Source organism: Parambassis ranga, chromosome 21, assembly GCF_900634625.1.
Source record: "Parambassis ranga chromosome 21, fParRan2.1, whole genome shotgun sequence".
NCBI classification, from domain to species: Eukaryota; Metazoa; Chordata; class Actinopteri; family Ambassidae; genus Parambassis; species Parambassis ranga.
Genome location: NC_041041.1, coordinates 7,531,613 through 7,547,520, shown reverse-complemented (window position 1 = coordinate 7,547,520; position 15,908 = coordinate 7,531,613). Strand labels below are relative to the sequence as shown.

The 15,908-nt window shown below is 40.0% G+C and overlaps 2 protein-coding genes across 2 annotated transcripts in view; one reads left to right on the top strand and one right to left on the bottom strand.

Annotated features, from left to right (window-relative positions):
• The window catches only part of kdm6a (lysine (K)-specific demethylase 6A), a 32,971-nt gene extending 23,942 nt beyond the window's left edge, over positions 1-9,029 (bottom strand). The window contains exons 1-5 of the mRNA XM_028433729.1: positions 8,277-9,029; positions 8,072-8,135; positions 5,542-5,650; positions 5,294-5,343; positions 3,874-3,932 (exon numbers count right to left, since the gene is read on the bottom strand). Coding sequence (XP_028289530.1) covers positions 3,874-3,932; positions 5,294-5,343; positions 5,542-5,650; positions 8,072-8,135; positions 8,277-8,446 — 452 coding nt within the window. The 5' untranslated portion in view covers positions 8,447-9,029. The remainder of the gene's footprint in view (positions 1-3,873; positions 3,933-5,293; positions 5,344-5,541; positions 5,651-8,071; positions 8,136-8,276) is intronic.
• On the top strand, positions 8,227-11,984 carry fundc1 (FUN14 domain containing 1). The gene is made up of 6 exons (XM_028433730.1): positions 8,227-8,245; positions 9,484-9,537; positions 10,035-10,188; positions 10,738-10,813; positions 10,893-11,021; positions 11,600-11,984. The coding sequence occupies exons 2-6, from the start codon at positions 9,519-9,521 to the stop codon at positions 11,675-11,677; spliced, it is 456 nt and encodes a 151-aa protein (XP_028289531.1). The 5' UTR covers positions 8,227-8,245; positions 9,484-9,518; the 3' UTR covers positions 11,678-11,984.
• The last annotated feature ends 3,924 nt before the right edge of the window (positions 11,985-15,908 follow it).

Here is a 15,908-nt window from a genome sequence, read left to right as displayed (position 1 = left end):
CATGATAACAGATTTTGCTGGGCGATTAATTGCCAAGAGAAATTATTGCGATAAGCGATAATATTGTCAAATCAATGTTCAACTAACATAATGATAATGACATATAATGCAAGTACACCCTTTCAAAGATCAATAAACTTTAATTTCTAAAGAACATTTAACACTGGAAAGGCCCCCAATTATCAACACTATTATTATTATTATTGTTATTATATTATGAGTAATGGTAGGCCTATTACCATGGCTTATCTGAGCACAGTCAATGGAGTTAAGTCAAACCAACTAGCACGTCATGAGCAACAGAGAGCCAAACAACACGCACTCTACCTGCTGCTGGGAGTGGGCTCACCTATATGCACATGTGTTCGTGTGCGCACGCGTTTGCGTGTGTGTATGCGCATCAGCGAATTTTAAAAACGCCACCATGTACAGACATGAAAACACATAAAAACACATAAAATAGCAGAGATGGCACAAGAGGACTGGGCAAGAGAACTAGACTGGGTGGCGCTGCAGCGAGTGCCGCCAGTAAGAAGGCAGAGGACTTCACTCATACAACACGGACTCTCTCTGAGAGCACGTTGTGTACATAAGCATGTTTAGTGTCGTGGTGAATTGTGTCGAAGTGTTGAACCGGTGTTGTGCAGCTTCACAGCTCTCTGTGTTGCTGTAACCAGCGTCCAAGCCCTGCAGCACTGTGACGCACCGTGGCGACGAAGACAGCGAGCTGACCGTGGTCTGCTCAGAACATCATGTAAACGTTACACAATGAAAAAATAAGAACTACCTGTTGATTTGACACATTTTAAGACGCAGGCCATATAAAGTCCGACGCACCGGAGTGACGCCTTTTGTCATCCAGCCTCTTTGGCAGCGAGAGGGAGAGAGAGAGAAAGAGAGGAAAACAAACAAGCGTACAAATGTAATTTATCGCGGCCGAAAAACGTATCGAGCCCATTTAATTTATCGTGCAATTAATTGATTTATTGTTTATCGCGACAGGCCTGTGTGTGTGTGTGCTGCCACACTGGGAGATTTCACACACGCAGCACATCGAGGTCTCGAACCCAGGACATGTCGCACCAAAAGCAGCTGTCATACCCCTGCACTACAGGACACAGAGCCACCCTGCACAGAAGGCGTTAACTTTGAGAGCCCTAATAAGTATATATCCGAGTCCTGATCGGGAGGTAATGTCCGATTCCGATCGAGTCTGAAATCACGTAATCGGGCCCGATTTCCGATCATGTGATCGGATCGGGACATCCCTAGTTTGGACAAAAACAGAAGTTGTTTAGAGGGTGTTTTTACATTGGAAACGCATTAGGAGATGGACAGAGAGAGCTGCAGTTAGGGGCAGTTGATAAACATTCAGGTTGCCATGGATACAGGCAGGCAGGCAGGGCTGTTACCATAGTGACATGCTGACCCACTAGAAGCATACAAAGCAGCCATATATTTGTGTTTATCAGATTTTATGCATTGTATCTGTCATATTGATCATCCTTCAGCTGTATACCACTTTTCCACATTCAAATCACACAGCCTGAGCTTCTTATAAGCTTGTGGTATTATTCCAGACTCAGACCTTTCATATGGTATATTCTTTAAGGTTAATGACTTCATACTGTTCTTGTCTTCAGATGTTTCTTTTTCATATCTTCCCAATATTCAAAGGTTTCCTACTTTTCAAAATAAGAGCTTCATCTTTTCAAATTCTTAACCGTGTTTCAGCAAATTAAATTCAGATTGCAGATTCTCCAGCAATTCAGAGCAATCCTTCACATCAGCATTCAAAGCAATGCTTCAGCTGCAGCAATCAAACTTTTCTAGTTTTAAGAATGTTGTTAGAATTTAATAATCTAATCCACATGGCTACAAAGGAATAAACTTAGTCTGCTCCTTTCTCTTAGTTACTCTGACAATGTTCTTAAATCACTTTTAAGCTAGGAGTCCTTACTAAGATTTTTTTAGCTTAAGATAAGAGTGGATTCTAAGAATCTTTGTGAATACGGCCCCGGGTGTCTGTGGTGATGTCCCTGCCCTGGCACACAGATAGCAAAGTTAAAGAGTGAAGAAACTGTTGACCTGGACACAAGGGGGTCTCAAGCTTCCAATACATGTTAACTAGTAGGTGTTGTTTATCTGCATAGGCACTTGAAGGTCCAAGCTGGGTTATCTAAGCCACACCATTAGCTAAAAGCATTAGCTAAGCCAACAGGCAACTTTCAGAGTGGAGAAATAACGCCTTTGTGGAGGTGTCAAAAACTGCTGCCTCTAGGGGCTAGCTCCAAAACAGAATCAATTTCTACGGCTAAGTTATCATCGCCAACTTTTTGAACAGAAATAAAAATGCCTGGCACACAAAATAGTTTCAGATTATATAGAAAAGTTCTCTTTTCTTGACAGCTGTAAGAGACTGACTGGTGAGTGTCGACTCAAGCATGAAATTCCTGCATCGGAACTGTGCACCGACCTCACTACAACTAAAAATCATTACAGCACTCAAAATATCTCTAAGGTTATAAATGTCCAATTGGGGCAAAATATGTAAAATATACAAAATTGGCACAGCAACAATACTGCAGAGGAAACAGCAGGCGAAACAGGCTCAGTGCACAAGCAATTTATGATGAACTGGCACAAACAACTGAGCTAAAAAAAATAAAAGCTAAATGATTGCAAAGGTGTGCAGAGGGCTCTGAATCACAAATAACTGTAACAACCCAATTATAATCTGAAGTAGTTTAATTATTCGCTGTAATATCAATTATGTAATTGATAAAAATAGGACCAGAGTGGGACTTGAATATTTAAATGAATAAAACCCAAAGCCCTGATGGCACTATTTAACTGAACAATATTTTAAGCATACTATATTTAATTTTGTGGCTCTGAGAGTGATCTGTGAACTATCTATGCCAGGATAGAACCTTTTGTACGAATGCTGGTACACAAAAACTGTCACAAAGCAAGATGGAGTTCACGGACCACATGATTAAAAGCAGCACAATTCCCCTGAGAAACTGAGCCCCAGTGGGTGACTGCCCACTTGGGCCTCTTCTGCGAAGACATCCCAGGACACCTAACACATCCTAATACTAAAAATACTGGCTGTTACTTGAGAAATTCTAAATGGCTTGTCAAAGCTGGTGACATACCACAATTCCTGATCCTGTTGGGGATTTGACATTATAGTAGAAATCCACATGCAGACAAGAGGATATTAAAAACCACAGCATGGTTTTACAACTTAAATGACTTGAATTAAAGACAAAAATAAAGTGCTTATAAGTTGATGAAGGCAACAAAGTAATTGGGCCTGAAGGTTAAATTTGCCAGGCCAGCTGCCATAGCTTGAGACATTGAAAAGCCTAAAACTTCTATTACCACATTCACAAGAGGGTTCACTGGAGGACACTTGAGTTAATTGCAGTGGTTACCATGAGATCTATCTCCATAAAACAAGATGATTACAAAACTTATCACCCACATTCTCACAAAATGGATGTCAAAGCTGCAGCTTTTAGGGTAGATTACTACACAGATACTACACTCAGTAGTACACTCAGGGACACCCAGGTAGTCTCGCTTAGAACTGGATTTAACATGCATTTCCTCAGTGTTTTTAAAGCACATTATCTTGACATCTTCACAAACAGAAGTTTGTAGCTGTTCCTACCGATTTACAGTCTTTGTGATAAGCTACCTTAATGACAGCACATTCTGGTCCTAGATAAGGTAAAAGGCAAATGTACACACACCATGTCTGAGTGTTTTATTTTTAAAAAAGCAATGAAGCTTTATTAAACTTCAATTTGTTCCCAAGGAAAAACTGACTAAAAGCAGTTAAGGCTATAAAAATGCACTTACCACTGAAATGCGTTATAATGGAAGTAAACCATGCCAAGGCCATATAAAAAGGCAGCATTCTGAAAAGCAACAACAAGTGTTGGAAATTGGTTATATACATGTAGAAACAGATGTTCTTCAGTAAACTGTTCACCATACACAACATGGCAACATGCTGAAAGCTAGCAAGTATAATTAAAACAGGTAAATTATACAAAAATAAGTCATCTTTTGAGACCAAGACTGTTTTAAACCAGCTGAAAACAGGTTTATTTCTACTGCAAAACATGTTCATGATGAACATAATGGGTGATCTTCATTTAACCCAACAGTTCAATTGCATTAAGGCTTAAGGTTACACAGATATAATATCCTCAAATTCAGCCATTTACATCATTGCTGCTATCCAGTCTACCCATTATCTTGCAAAGGGTCAGACCTCACACCATTGTTTTACTGTAGAGATCTGTAATCCCGAGGAGCCCAGAGCTGTCAGGTCTGATCACAATCGAACTTTCACCACCTCTGTTTAATGGGCACTCCAAACAGTGAAACATCAGACCAAGTGGGCCTTTCATCCACTGGGAGAGAAGACAAGCTGGACGCCACCATATCACAGATGATTAAACAATTTGACTCCAGGCCATAAGCAGGGACAGAAGGCCATCTAAACTGAGGTGAATGTTACTGCATTATTACTTCAGCAGTACACAGACGCTGACTAATCTCAGTGCTCGAACCATGGCTGTATATGTGGTTTAAATTAGAGACAGAAAGAATTTCTATAGCACGCAATATTTGAGCCAGCTTGTCTTGCACAGGAATAAGGAATATAGTACCTCCTGTGCAACACACATATACATGACTCCTGCATATTTATAGTGTTACCGACTTAAAAAAAAAAACATGATCTCGACAATAAATCCCACTATTACTTTTCAGCAGAGTTCAGTGAGACAGTGATGAGAGCCATTTTGGCTTTACAGCAACTATATATTATCAATAGTGATAACAGTGTACCAATGACGATGTGAAGTGGGTTATTTGTGGTAATAAACCTACAGAGAATTATTACCCGGCCACGCTATTCCGCTTGGTAGAGGTCTGAAGTGTTTGTTTTACTGTTTTAAATCACTCTGAGAGCTTTCTCATAGGCTTAGCTCAAATTACCAGGATGAAGCGACTCAAATTAGACTTTCTTTTCCCAAGTGCTGTGACTCAAATCTAACTTTTTTTTCTTTATGGACACACAAATCCAACTCAATCCCAATTTTTAAACCAGACTTGTTTGGTCTATGATGACGTGCAAGAATATCAAAGTACATCTGTGTCCCATTTCAGAGGACAGTGATGAGAAGTCATATGCAAGTCTAACCACTTTTACACAGAGATTGTCTTATAAAGTCAAACTGAAGACGCCCTTTGTCTCATGCAAACTCACCTTCCAGTAGTCCGACTGTAAACTGTAGTACCTCTGGTATGCAGATAATGCTGAGATGAATCAAAGATGGAAGTACACAAAAAGAGAATCACACAGAAAAGAGTTAGTCAAATGTTAAAGATATATTTAATTTAGCTGCACTTCAATGCACCTTTATGAAATCTAGCATATAATCAAGAATCATTTGATCCTTAAATACAGAAAAAGAAAGACAACAGGCAGACTTTTTAAACACTGAGATCAGTCACCTTTTGAATAGTCCTCCAGCAAGAGGTTGAAGTGGCCGAGCTGGCAGAAAATGTCAGGGTCCACTTTCCCCTCTGCTTTCAGGATGAGGGCATCGTAGCAGCTAATAGCCTGATTGAAAGAGAAGTGAAGAGTTAAAGAGGACAAGGAGAGCGTATCAAGTTAAATGTTTCATAGCTACACGATCCAATAGCAATTCATAGACTTGTCCCCAAGTGTTTGGACATTCATTTAGTTTTGTTAAAGGCAACGATCTGACACAGCTGACTCGCAGTGGTGTGTTTTTATAATCCGTCCAAGGCTGTTTTGCATAGTACCAGCTCTATGCCCAAATATGGACCCTGAAAGCGAGTATTTTATCAACGACTAACCAAATTACTCTTGATAACTCATACAGCCACCAAAAGGGAATGACAATTGAGTATAGCATAACTCTGCATCATGTCATAATGTCACAATACTTAAAAAAATAAAGCAGGATAACTTTGTGTTAAAAAGAGCAACTAGCCCTATCACTTCTTTCTTTTTGAATACTAGACTTACGAAATATTCAGCAATGCAATCCTATGCATTAGGACTGACGCTCTAAAGCACAGAACTGAAATAAAACAGCTCTTGAGCTTGCATTCATCATTAAGGATAGATATCCTATTAGTGTTTTAATGTCATACATGATGTATGCATGATGTACACCATCTAGGTAAAAATGTTTGCCCATTAACTGGACTTGCCCTCTCATGCCTCTGTAAAGCATACAGGAATAGGACTGATATATGTGTAACTATAACTATTTTTTGAGCAGATTTCAATACTATGCTTATTTGGACCTATCCATAATATCAACAAAACTGTATAAAGCAACATACAGGCAAGATTATAAAGTCACATCATAAATCATATAGACAAATCTCTCAAAATACTTCTTTAGTAAGTTGGGAAGTAAAAATGTATCGATTATTGATCACTGCAAATCCAAGTAAAGAGACTAGAAAAGGTTAAGTGTTTAAAAATCAATGGGCAGGATTAGCATTTCATCAATTTTAGTACCTTGCTGTGTGAGTGAGCAGAAATCTCAGCTAAATGAACACTCTAACAGAGGTCCAGAAAGGACATGAAGCCGGTTCTGTGACAATGAATACCAAGTCCACAGAGATACAAAGGCATTTTATGTGATACAGCCTTATACATGTGATATTATCTCACAGCCAGACCTTTAAAGTTTAATGTTATTGTGTAGACGGGCCTGTCTGGCTGTACAGTTAATCCAGCACAGTATGAAAGAGAGCAACAAAAATGGCATAGACTGACTGTGAGGCTGGGCCTGATCGAATGAAAGTACACCCTCACCTAACAAAACCATGTTCCCAATCACCCCCTTCAACAAGAAACCCAGAAGCCACATGTTGAAGACAGATCAAGTACAGGTAGCAACATGGACTGTGTGAACGTGGACGATATGCGTGTCCTAAGCACCTCACGGTTACTTCAGTTGGTGTCCCTGGCTTCCGCTTTAATCGGTCATCTTTGTTATAAACACTGGACGCCTTCGTCGTGATATCTTTTATGTGAATTGTGGTTAGCTTAGCCGCTGCTACTGCTAGCTAACTAACAAGCAAATCTTCTGCAAGGCTTTTATTTCATATCCCCGCCCATCTTGCAGCAACTCAACCAGCCCATATTTTGTAACCATAAAGAAACAGAATGCATGTGTTCATAGTGTAACTGAATTTGTGTGTCGTAAAGGCTGAACGTGGGAGCGAAGAAGGGAGAAATCCGCTGGACAGTTAGTTAGCCGCTACATGCTACCAGAGTGAGCTGACGCACAACTCCAAACTCCAGCTGCCGTTATACAGGATGGGACTGATGGTTTAGTGCGACACTAATATTTCAGTGAAACTAAATCAGTCTCCCCTCGACAAACAAAACGACATAAAACATCTGCCTCATTCTTTGACTCCCTGTGACACCACGATAGTCCAATGTAAGCAAGCTAGGTGTTACATTTGTTAACATAAGCTCAATGAGCCCCACACTCTCATGAAAAGTAACTGTCGCTGTGATATTACGCTCATATGTTTGTGTTGCTGATAACATTCAGTCTGTGAGTAAGTATGTTTTCAAGAGTCTTTATAATGTCATCATGTAGCGTCGTACCCATTCTCAATAACCGATGACACCACTGATTTTAGCAGGGTGGAGATACGTATCGCTCGGCAAAATTGCCGTAGCACACCATGCTAGTTTGCACTTGTTTGCTACTACAGATCATTAGTGAGTCGTTTCGTTAAAAGCTTGAATGAATGTGTACGTGTTGCCCGTTGTGTAAAATGAATCTATAAATGAGCGCTGGTTGTAGAGTCAGTCGCTGATTCAGCTTCAAAGTTGGGGGGAAATTGAGGCTTGTGTACATCGCAGCTAGCCATATAGCACGAGTGGCGTTGGGAGGTCTGTACCAATCGTTTCAGGTGGGATATGCACTAATCAGAGGAGATAACGGGGAGAGGCGAACTGTGATCCTATTCTGTGGCATACCTTTAACAGCAAGGCCTTCGTTCTGGCGCCATCTTCTTGAAGCCTATGAAATCCAAACAGTGTACTGCAAGTAGAGGACAGACAACACACAGGCGGTTCCGTGTTACTTGGGGGCATTCGTATTTGTTGTCTCAAACTGCGCAAAGAGAAATACAAATTGCAGAGAAAGAGGGGGTGAGACTGTTCACACAATAGAGTATCTAACCTGTCAATTCCGACCAGACTCTCTTTCTCTTGCGCTGTTAGCTTCGGAAAGTCCTCTTCGATTTCAGTCGCTTTTCCCGACGCCATTTTCTCCTCGTCATTACCAGCAACGCCGAGACTCCGGGTAGCAGCAGAGGCAGCGGCGGTGAGCGACACTCCGCACGATTTCATGGGAAAGAAACGGGAAGATCAACGGGGCCGAGCAACTCCAGGACAATGCAGTAACCACGAAAAGTGTTGCACACCTATACGCCAGGATTAAAACGGGGCGTAGCGTAATTCTTGCCAAATCCTCAAGGAAATGATCCGTTCAAGTTACCTTGCACACTCCTCATTGTACATCAAAACACAGCGTGTATTCCGGTGCCAGTTTGTGCATGAAGTTGGTGTAATGTTGGGTTTTTGGAGTGGGTGTTATTTGATAATATCGCAAACTTCCCCAACCATCGGCTCAAAGTTGTTGTAATTGTGTCACATAGGCAAACGCACGCCGCCACCGTTGGCACGCCCTCTGTTCGTTTCAACCAATCGGCGGCCGTCATCCGCTGTCACGTGAACGTCTCTAGTTGATGTGTCGAGCGCGCGGACGAACACGCGCACGCACACATCCGATTAAAGACCCGCCTCCTGACGCACTACTGGCTCTTCACGCCATATTATGATTACGTAACTGTATTTTTAGGCAAGCTATTGGTGAAAAAAGCTGTCATATCCGTCAAGGCTATTTGTTGCAACGTTTCACATGTAGTTTTACATTTACTTCTGATAAATTAAATAATTTCAGGAAACCAGTTAGAGTAAAAAATAAAAATGTAACATTAAAACGCCTGTATTCCTACTAAACTTTCTATTACTATCTATCTATCTATCTATCTAAGGCAGTAAATAAGCATACATCACACCACAATATATTGTATTGTAGGATGTAGATGTAGAAAGGAAAATAGGCTAAAATAAAATAAAATAAAATAAAATACAAAAATCAAATTGTACCAGTAACATAGTTGCTTATATTAAAAGGAACTCATAGTATAGTATACATTTCAACGTGGGGAAAAAGGTAAATGTATTTTTAACCAGCCACTATTATCATCATTATTATGATTATTATTTTTATTATAGATATATTACTTTCTATGAACCAGTCCCTGTCTCAGTTTCTCTTTTACTTTGATTGTCAACATGACGCCGGAACTCCGGACGTGCAGGCAGCCGAGGACAGACCAGACCAGGGTACTCCAAAATGGCGCACCGCGACAAGGGTAAGCAGCGGAGCTGTTATAAACTAATTACGTCTCTATCAGATCCGGCTCGCGGAGGTATTTTACTCGTAAACAAAGATGTCGGTGGTAACTTTTATCGTACACCTGTGAGTCCCTGAAGCCCAGTTTCCGCTCCAATTGAAACGCGTTTGTGTTCAGGCGTTTATAGCTAGCGTTAACTTTTCAACTGTTAGCTTTAGTTGTCTGATCATGCTAACTTACAGTCAAGGCCTAAGAACTTTATTAAGTTAGGATTGTAGCCAATAGGTATGCTAGCGTTAGCCGCCTCTGTCTTATTGAAGCACCATTTGAACTGGTGTACTTTATTTCCCAGCCATTAAAGTAAGGGGCAGTTTGTTATGTTTAAAACAGTGGTGAGACTTTTGCATATTAGAGTATAGTAGAAGCAGGCTGTTGTTTCTGTAGCAACTTAACTGAAGGTTATCCACTCCCTGCTGCTGTATGCTAACTGTTTACATGTTTCCACCTGGGTAAAGAACTGGAAGAGGAGCTTTACGACAAGGTCGTAGATCTGACAGAGTATGCCAAACGTCAGCGATGGTGGAACCGCCTTTTCGGAAAAAACTCCGGTCCAGTAGCAGAGAAATACTCTGTGGCCACACAGATTGCCATAGGAGGAGTGAGCGGATGGTAAGTATTTGGTTTGACAGCGCATTATGCTGCCTTCAGGTGCCTGTTAACTCGTACATGTACACTAAACTTTTGAAGGGACCCGGGCACAGTCCAGGTATTCAAAGATTTTGTTTAGATCTTTCTCTCATCCTCAACCCTCCTGTACTTCCTCCTCTTTGAATGGAAAGCTTGCGTTGTGTTGATGCAGTACACTGTTTAGAATTACACTGCATACAAGGGTGATTGATAAGTTATTGACCTGAGGTGGCTCTTGTTACATGTAGATAGAGTTCAACTCTGAGTGATTATGCAGGAAGTTAGAAGTCAATATCATGTATTTTTGTCTTGGGGATATTTTGAGTCAGCACTCTGAGAAAATGGAGGATCTTTGCTCTATCTGAATCTCAGAGGGTTATCACTCAGGGAAGGAGGAAATAGTGGCAGCAGCAGGAGAGGCTTTTCTCAAGCTTACAAGAAATATCACATATCACAATATCACTTCATATATTTCAGAATTGAAGTTCATTTTTGTAACAAATGAATCACCTTGCTCTGTTTATTGATCAGGTGTGCAGGTTATCTGTTCCAGAAGGTTGGAAAAATTGCTGCTACATCTGTGGGGGGTGGTCTTTTACTGCTGCAGGTATTCATTTATTCTCTATTGATAAACTTGTACAACCTTTGAACAGATTAAAAGCATTTTGGTTAATCTCTTTGTCCAGATAGCTAACAACAGTGGCTACATCCAAGTGGACTGGAAGAGAGTAGAGAAGGATGTCAACAAAGCGAAGAAGCAGTTAAAGAAGGGAACAAATCAAGCAGCCCCTGAGCTAAATACATTTTTCGAGAAGGTAAGAGTTTTGTTTTTTTTTAGTTTGTCACTAGTTTAGTTTACCACATTCAAAAATGTGACATGAAAAGCTAACACAAGCATTTCAACTTGTTAGTCAGGACAGTTGATCAATGCATCTCTAATTTAAGAAGAAACACGCTTGTAAGATTTCCACTGCTCTTGCACCAAAGAAATAAAGGATAATGTATTTGTGATCTGACAGGGTGAAGGTGTTTACATTTTTCGATATCGTCCAGATCAAGGACATTATCCTGCATATGAAATGACTACAGAGAAATAAATTTAGCACAAACGGAATTATTGGACTACTTTAGTGGATTGGACGTAATCTTTTCCAGCACCTGTTCATAGCAAAGGTATTGTGTGTGTAGTCAGGGCACACTCATAGCTTAAATGGTAGAGCATGTGGTTAATGTCTGAGGGCACTACCCAATTATATGCACAGTGGCTAAAAAAAAAAAACATTTGTCCTATAAAATGTGAAATAAAATGCTTTAATGCGTTGAATTGTGTATTAGTATTTGCCTGTAATTGATTCTAACTACTTGGACTAAAGCATCTTTTCATCTTTTCCAGTCCACAGAGTTCGTGAAGAAAAACATTGTTGTCACAAGTGGCTTCATCGGAGGGTTCCTGCTCGGCCTGGCATCTTAGGGTCTGCCAAAGGAGAAGAGTTATTTGAAATGTCATTACTGGAAGAGTTTCAACTGTGTTGACAGCAAGCAACCAATTTCACTTTAGCTCGTTTCTGCATAAGCTCAACATTCGTTTGTTTTTAATACTGTACTTCATAAAACAAAAACTATGGATGCGCATGTGGGGCTTACTCGTTAGACCAGAACGGTCCTCGTAAAAACAAAGGAAAAAAAAAACACTCCACAGGCCAAATAGTACATATCATACAAAATGAGTTCAAATCCACCAACGTTACAATTGTTATTTATGTGTTGTTTTTACCAGGGAATGATTAGGATCGATTTTGCACTGTTATTGTGCACTGTTCAGATAATAAATACTCAGAGGAGGCAGGTATAAATTATTTGCACATGGCAGAAGGTAATGACCCCCTAGGGTCTATCAATGCCAGTGTTATATTTTGCAAATGCACATGAAATCAATCATCCTAAGAGTGAAAACTTGAATTGTATTAAGTGCTGATAGGTATGAAAATGTTATGCCTTTATAGAGGTGCTACCTGTTTCATCTTCCCCTGCATCTCTTGTTTTTTTTAATGTATGTTTAGCAAAGAATTGATGCTTCAGATACTGAAGGCTGTGGTTTGTCTACTATGAAACTAAATAAAAAAACAAAACAAAGAAATCTGTTCAGTTGATATTCATTTGTTTTGCTGGAGTTGTGGATACCTTTGAATGTACTACACATTCATTGACATCATTAAATAATAACAGGCTTTGTTTTTTTGTGTTTGCAGTTTGGTGAAAGATTCTGGTTAGAAATCCATATATGTATTAATCAGACACATGATGGAAAGTAATACAAAAGCAGTGTAATTGGTTTTGCTCTATTTGAACGTAGCGATGTCATTGCTATGTTCATGCTATGCTATGGTCATTGCTATGTTATTTTCATCAACTTATATGTGTTCTAATGTGTTCTGAAGGTGCTCATTGAGTTTTCTTTTAAATAAGCAGTAGTAAAAATTCCATTCATTATTATTTTTGAATATTATTGGGAAAACAATATGTGTAGGACATACACTGCATAAAACAAGGAAGGAACACTAAAATAGCCTAGATCTCAATGAATGAATTATTCCAGTTGAAAATCTTCATTCATTATATAGTGGAATACATTGAGAACAAAATAACATTAAAAATGATCAATGTAAATCAAAATTATTATTCCATGGAGGTCTGGATTTGGAACCATACTCAAAATCAAAGTGGAAAATCACATGACAGGCTGATCCAACTTGTGTTCTTGAGTGAAAATTCCTCAAGACAAGTCAAAATGAGACTCAATAGTGTGTGTGGCTGTATGACCTCCCTACAACCCCCTGTGATTAAATGGAAAATATATTTCCATCTATTTCTACTATATGTCCTTGTAAGGCCCAGCATTTCATAAAAACACACACACCCATGAGCTACAGTGTTGAAAAACACTGTTGTCATAAAGATGAAATTCTGGTCTTTCTAATGGAATTCTAATGTGTTTGAGTGTCTCATCAGAAATAGGGTAGGTAACCCATGTAAAGGACTGTTGGGGACTATTTGGAGCTTTTCAGATATAAACATATAAAGAAATTTAGGGTGGTGTTCTAAAATATTTATCATTCCACCATCAACCAGCAGATGGTGTTGTTCTCCCCATGCCCACTGTGACCACCTGTGATCTCGTTATGTGGGTCTTTATCACTGAATATAGAGTGATCCTGAACATTTAACTCTACAAGTCCAGCTGCCTTGCTTCACAGAGCAGCTTCTACAAGCAGGCAGACATCAGAGTCAGTCTCTTATTTCAATTTTAAAAAACATATCCTTATGTATCTTCCCACTGCAGTTCCTGGGCTTGCTTATTAGCTGTTTCTTGGATGACTGATAACATTTTGGGGAAGTTCATACTGGACTACTTTCTGGCAGATGACATCAGAGATATCAAAGGAATGATCCCCTGCCCCCTCCAAACACTAGTAGAGAGATGGTGCCCAAACTCCTACATTGCAGCTATCGACAAAATATAAGATGCCAAGAGGAGAGCTGTCAATGAGTGGAAGGAGGGAACACACAGATCCTTAGGCCCCGAGCACAAAACGTGCGAGACCCCTGTTGAAATGCAAGAGTTTATTAGACTTTATTATATATTACATTTATACAGGTGGAGTGATTTCTTCTACTGACACCATGCCTCCCTTCAAGATTCAAGATTCAAGATTCAAGATTCAAGATTCACCAGACCTCATTCACGCTGACAGGACTGCTGTAGTATTCAGTATCCCTCCAGCATTTTGGCTTTCTCCTCCAGTTAAGGCTAATTCATCTTGAAAGACAGCCAGGCCTCAATCATACCCCCCTCTCTCTTTCTGTGTGTGTGTGTGTTTTCAGCCCAGTACTTTTGTTTGCTCTGATGCCTTTTATTAAATGTCAACCTTAAAGGTTGACCAGAATCCACCATCTACTGGGAAATCACCAGGTCTGCCCGCCTCTCTCTCCATCTTTATCTTTCTTTATCTCTCTCACCAGGTGTGCATATTCATGTTTGTCACTTGTGTAAATTGTGTTCTGTTTCTCCCCACCACACAGTGCTCAATGTGTGCTCAATGTGTCAGTTGGAGAGCGTGAATGTATGCCACACTGCAATAAATGACCATACTGAAGTGTAGTATAGTAAAGAAAGATAGACTAACTTTGATAATTATTTGATGATTATTTTTTAAACAGAGACAATATTCATGTGCAGTCTATGTACAGTCTTTCTGGAGCTGTCCATGAGGAATATTCCAAGGACACTAACCTGATATAAGGAAGCGCAGTCAATTCAATTTTATTTATATAGCGCAATCACACAATTTCAGAATCAGAATCACAATTACTTTATTTATCCCAGAGGGGAAATTTTTTTTGTTACAGACAAATAGAAATCAAAGATAAATTGAAATATGAAATTGAAAGATATAATAAATATCTAAATACCTAGACAGCATTTAAATCCCTGAGTTGTATCTAAAGAAGAACATATTTACTATTGTATAAAACCAGTATGAATGTACAGTGTCTGAGTGACTGTTACAGTTCAGAGTTCAGTAGTTTGATTGAGACAGGCAGGAATGACTTCCCGTGTCTCTCAGTGGTGCCTCGTGGGAGTCAGAGTCTGTTGCTGAACGAGCTCCTGTAGCTGGTCAGCACAGTGTGGAGCATGTGAGTTTATATATTACAGTCAGAATTGTCTCAAGGTGCCTTACAGAAACCCAGAGCCTGAACCCTCTTAGGAGCATACAGTGGCAAGGAAAAAGGAAAAACCCGGCTGATAAGGGCGACCCTCCTGCTGATAGGTAAAGGAGGAGAAGAGGTAGATATGACAGAGAGAGAGAGGAACAAACATGCAGCAAAGATCACACATTACAGAGAACAAACATGACAGGTTGGTGACATTGTCAAGCAAGCTGAGACTATTGTGTTTATATTAAAGCTGATATATATCATGAGATAATTGTGCTAGTAAAACAAAGATGAGCAACAGAGGCTGGTGCAGGAAATAAGCATCTGTTTGGACAGGGGCCGGACTGCAGGTCAGCATGCAGGTCTGGAGGCATAGAAAACCTGCAGAGAGAGAGAGAGAGAGAAAACTATAAGGAAGACAGCAAACATAGTTAACAAGTAATGACATGAATCACTAGTATGAATCGGCCTGATGAGAAAAGAGGAGAGGTGAAAGCTGAGGGGGGACCGCTCAGTGAATCAGGTTTGTGGGCTCATCCCCTCATTCTACTTCTATGAATTCTAGGAACTACAAGTAGACCTGTAATCTGATTACAGTTATTAGTAAATATTCAAAAATGTATCTAAATGATCTGATCTGCAATTGTTGTTTGAGCATGCATTGTTCTAATCTGAACACTTGGGGGCAGTAAGAACAAGCGCCAGAGAGTGCTACTACCTTCCTGCAGAATAAAACTCATTTCTGAGACTAGTGGCACAGGACTTCTACTCAAAGTATGAAATATTTGTGTCTGTGGTATAAGCATAACTTAAATATTTTGTGCTCAAGAGGCACCCTGCTCCCCAGCAGGAGAAACCTAAGCCCGTCCATGCTCTTTCTGCCACCCTGGGCAGGTTTGTGGCTTGCTGCATTAGTCACAGTATTAAAGCAGGCGGAGCTCCTGACAGGCCACAGTGATGGAGGGTCCAGTCTGACTCTGGGCAGT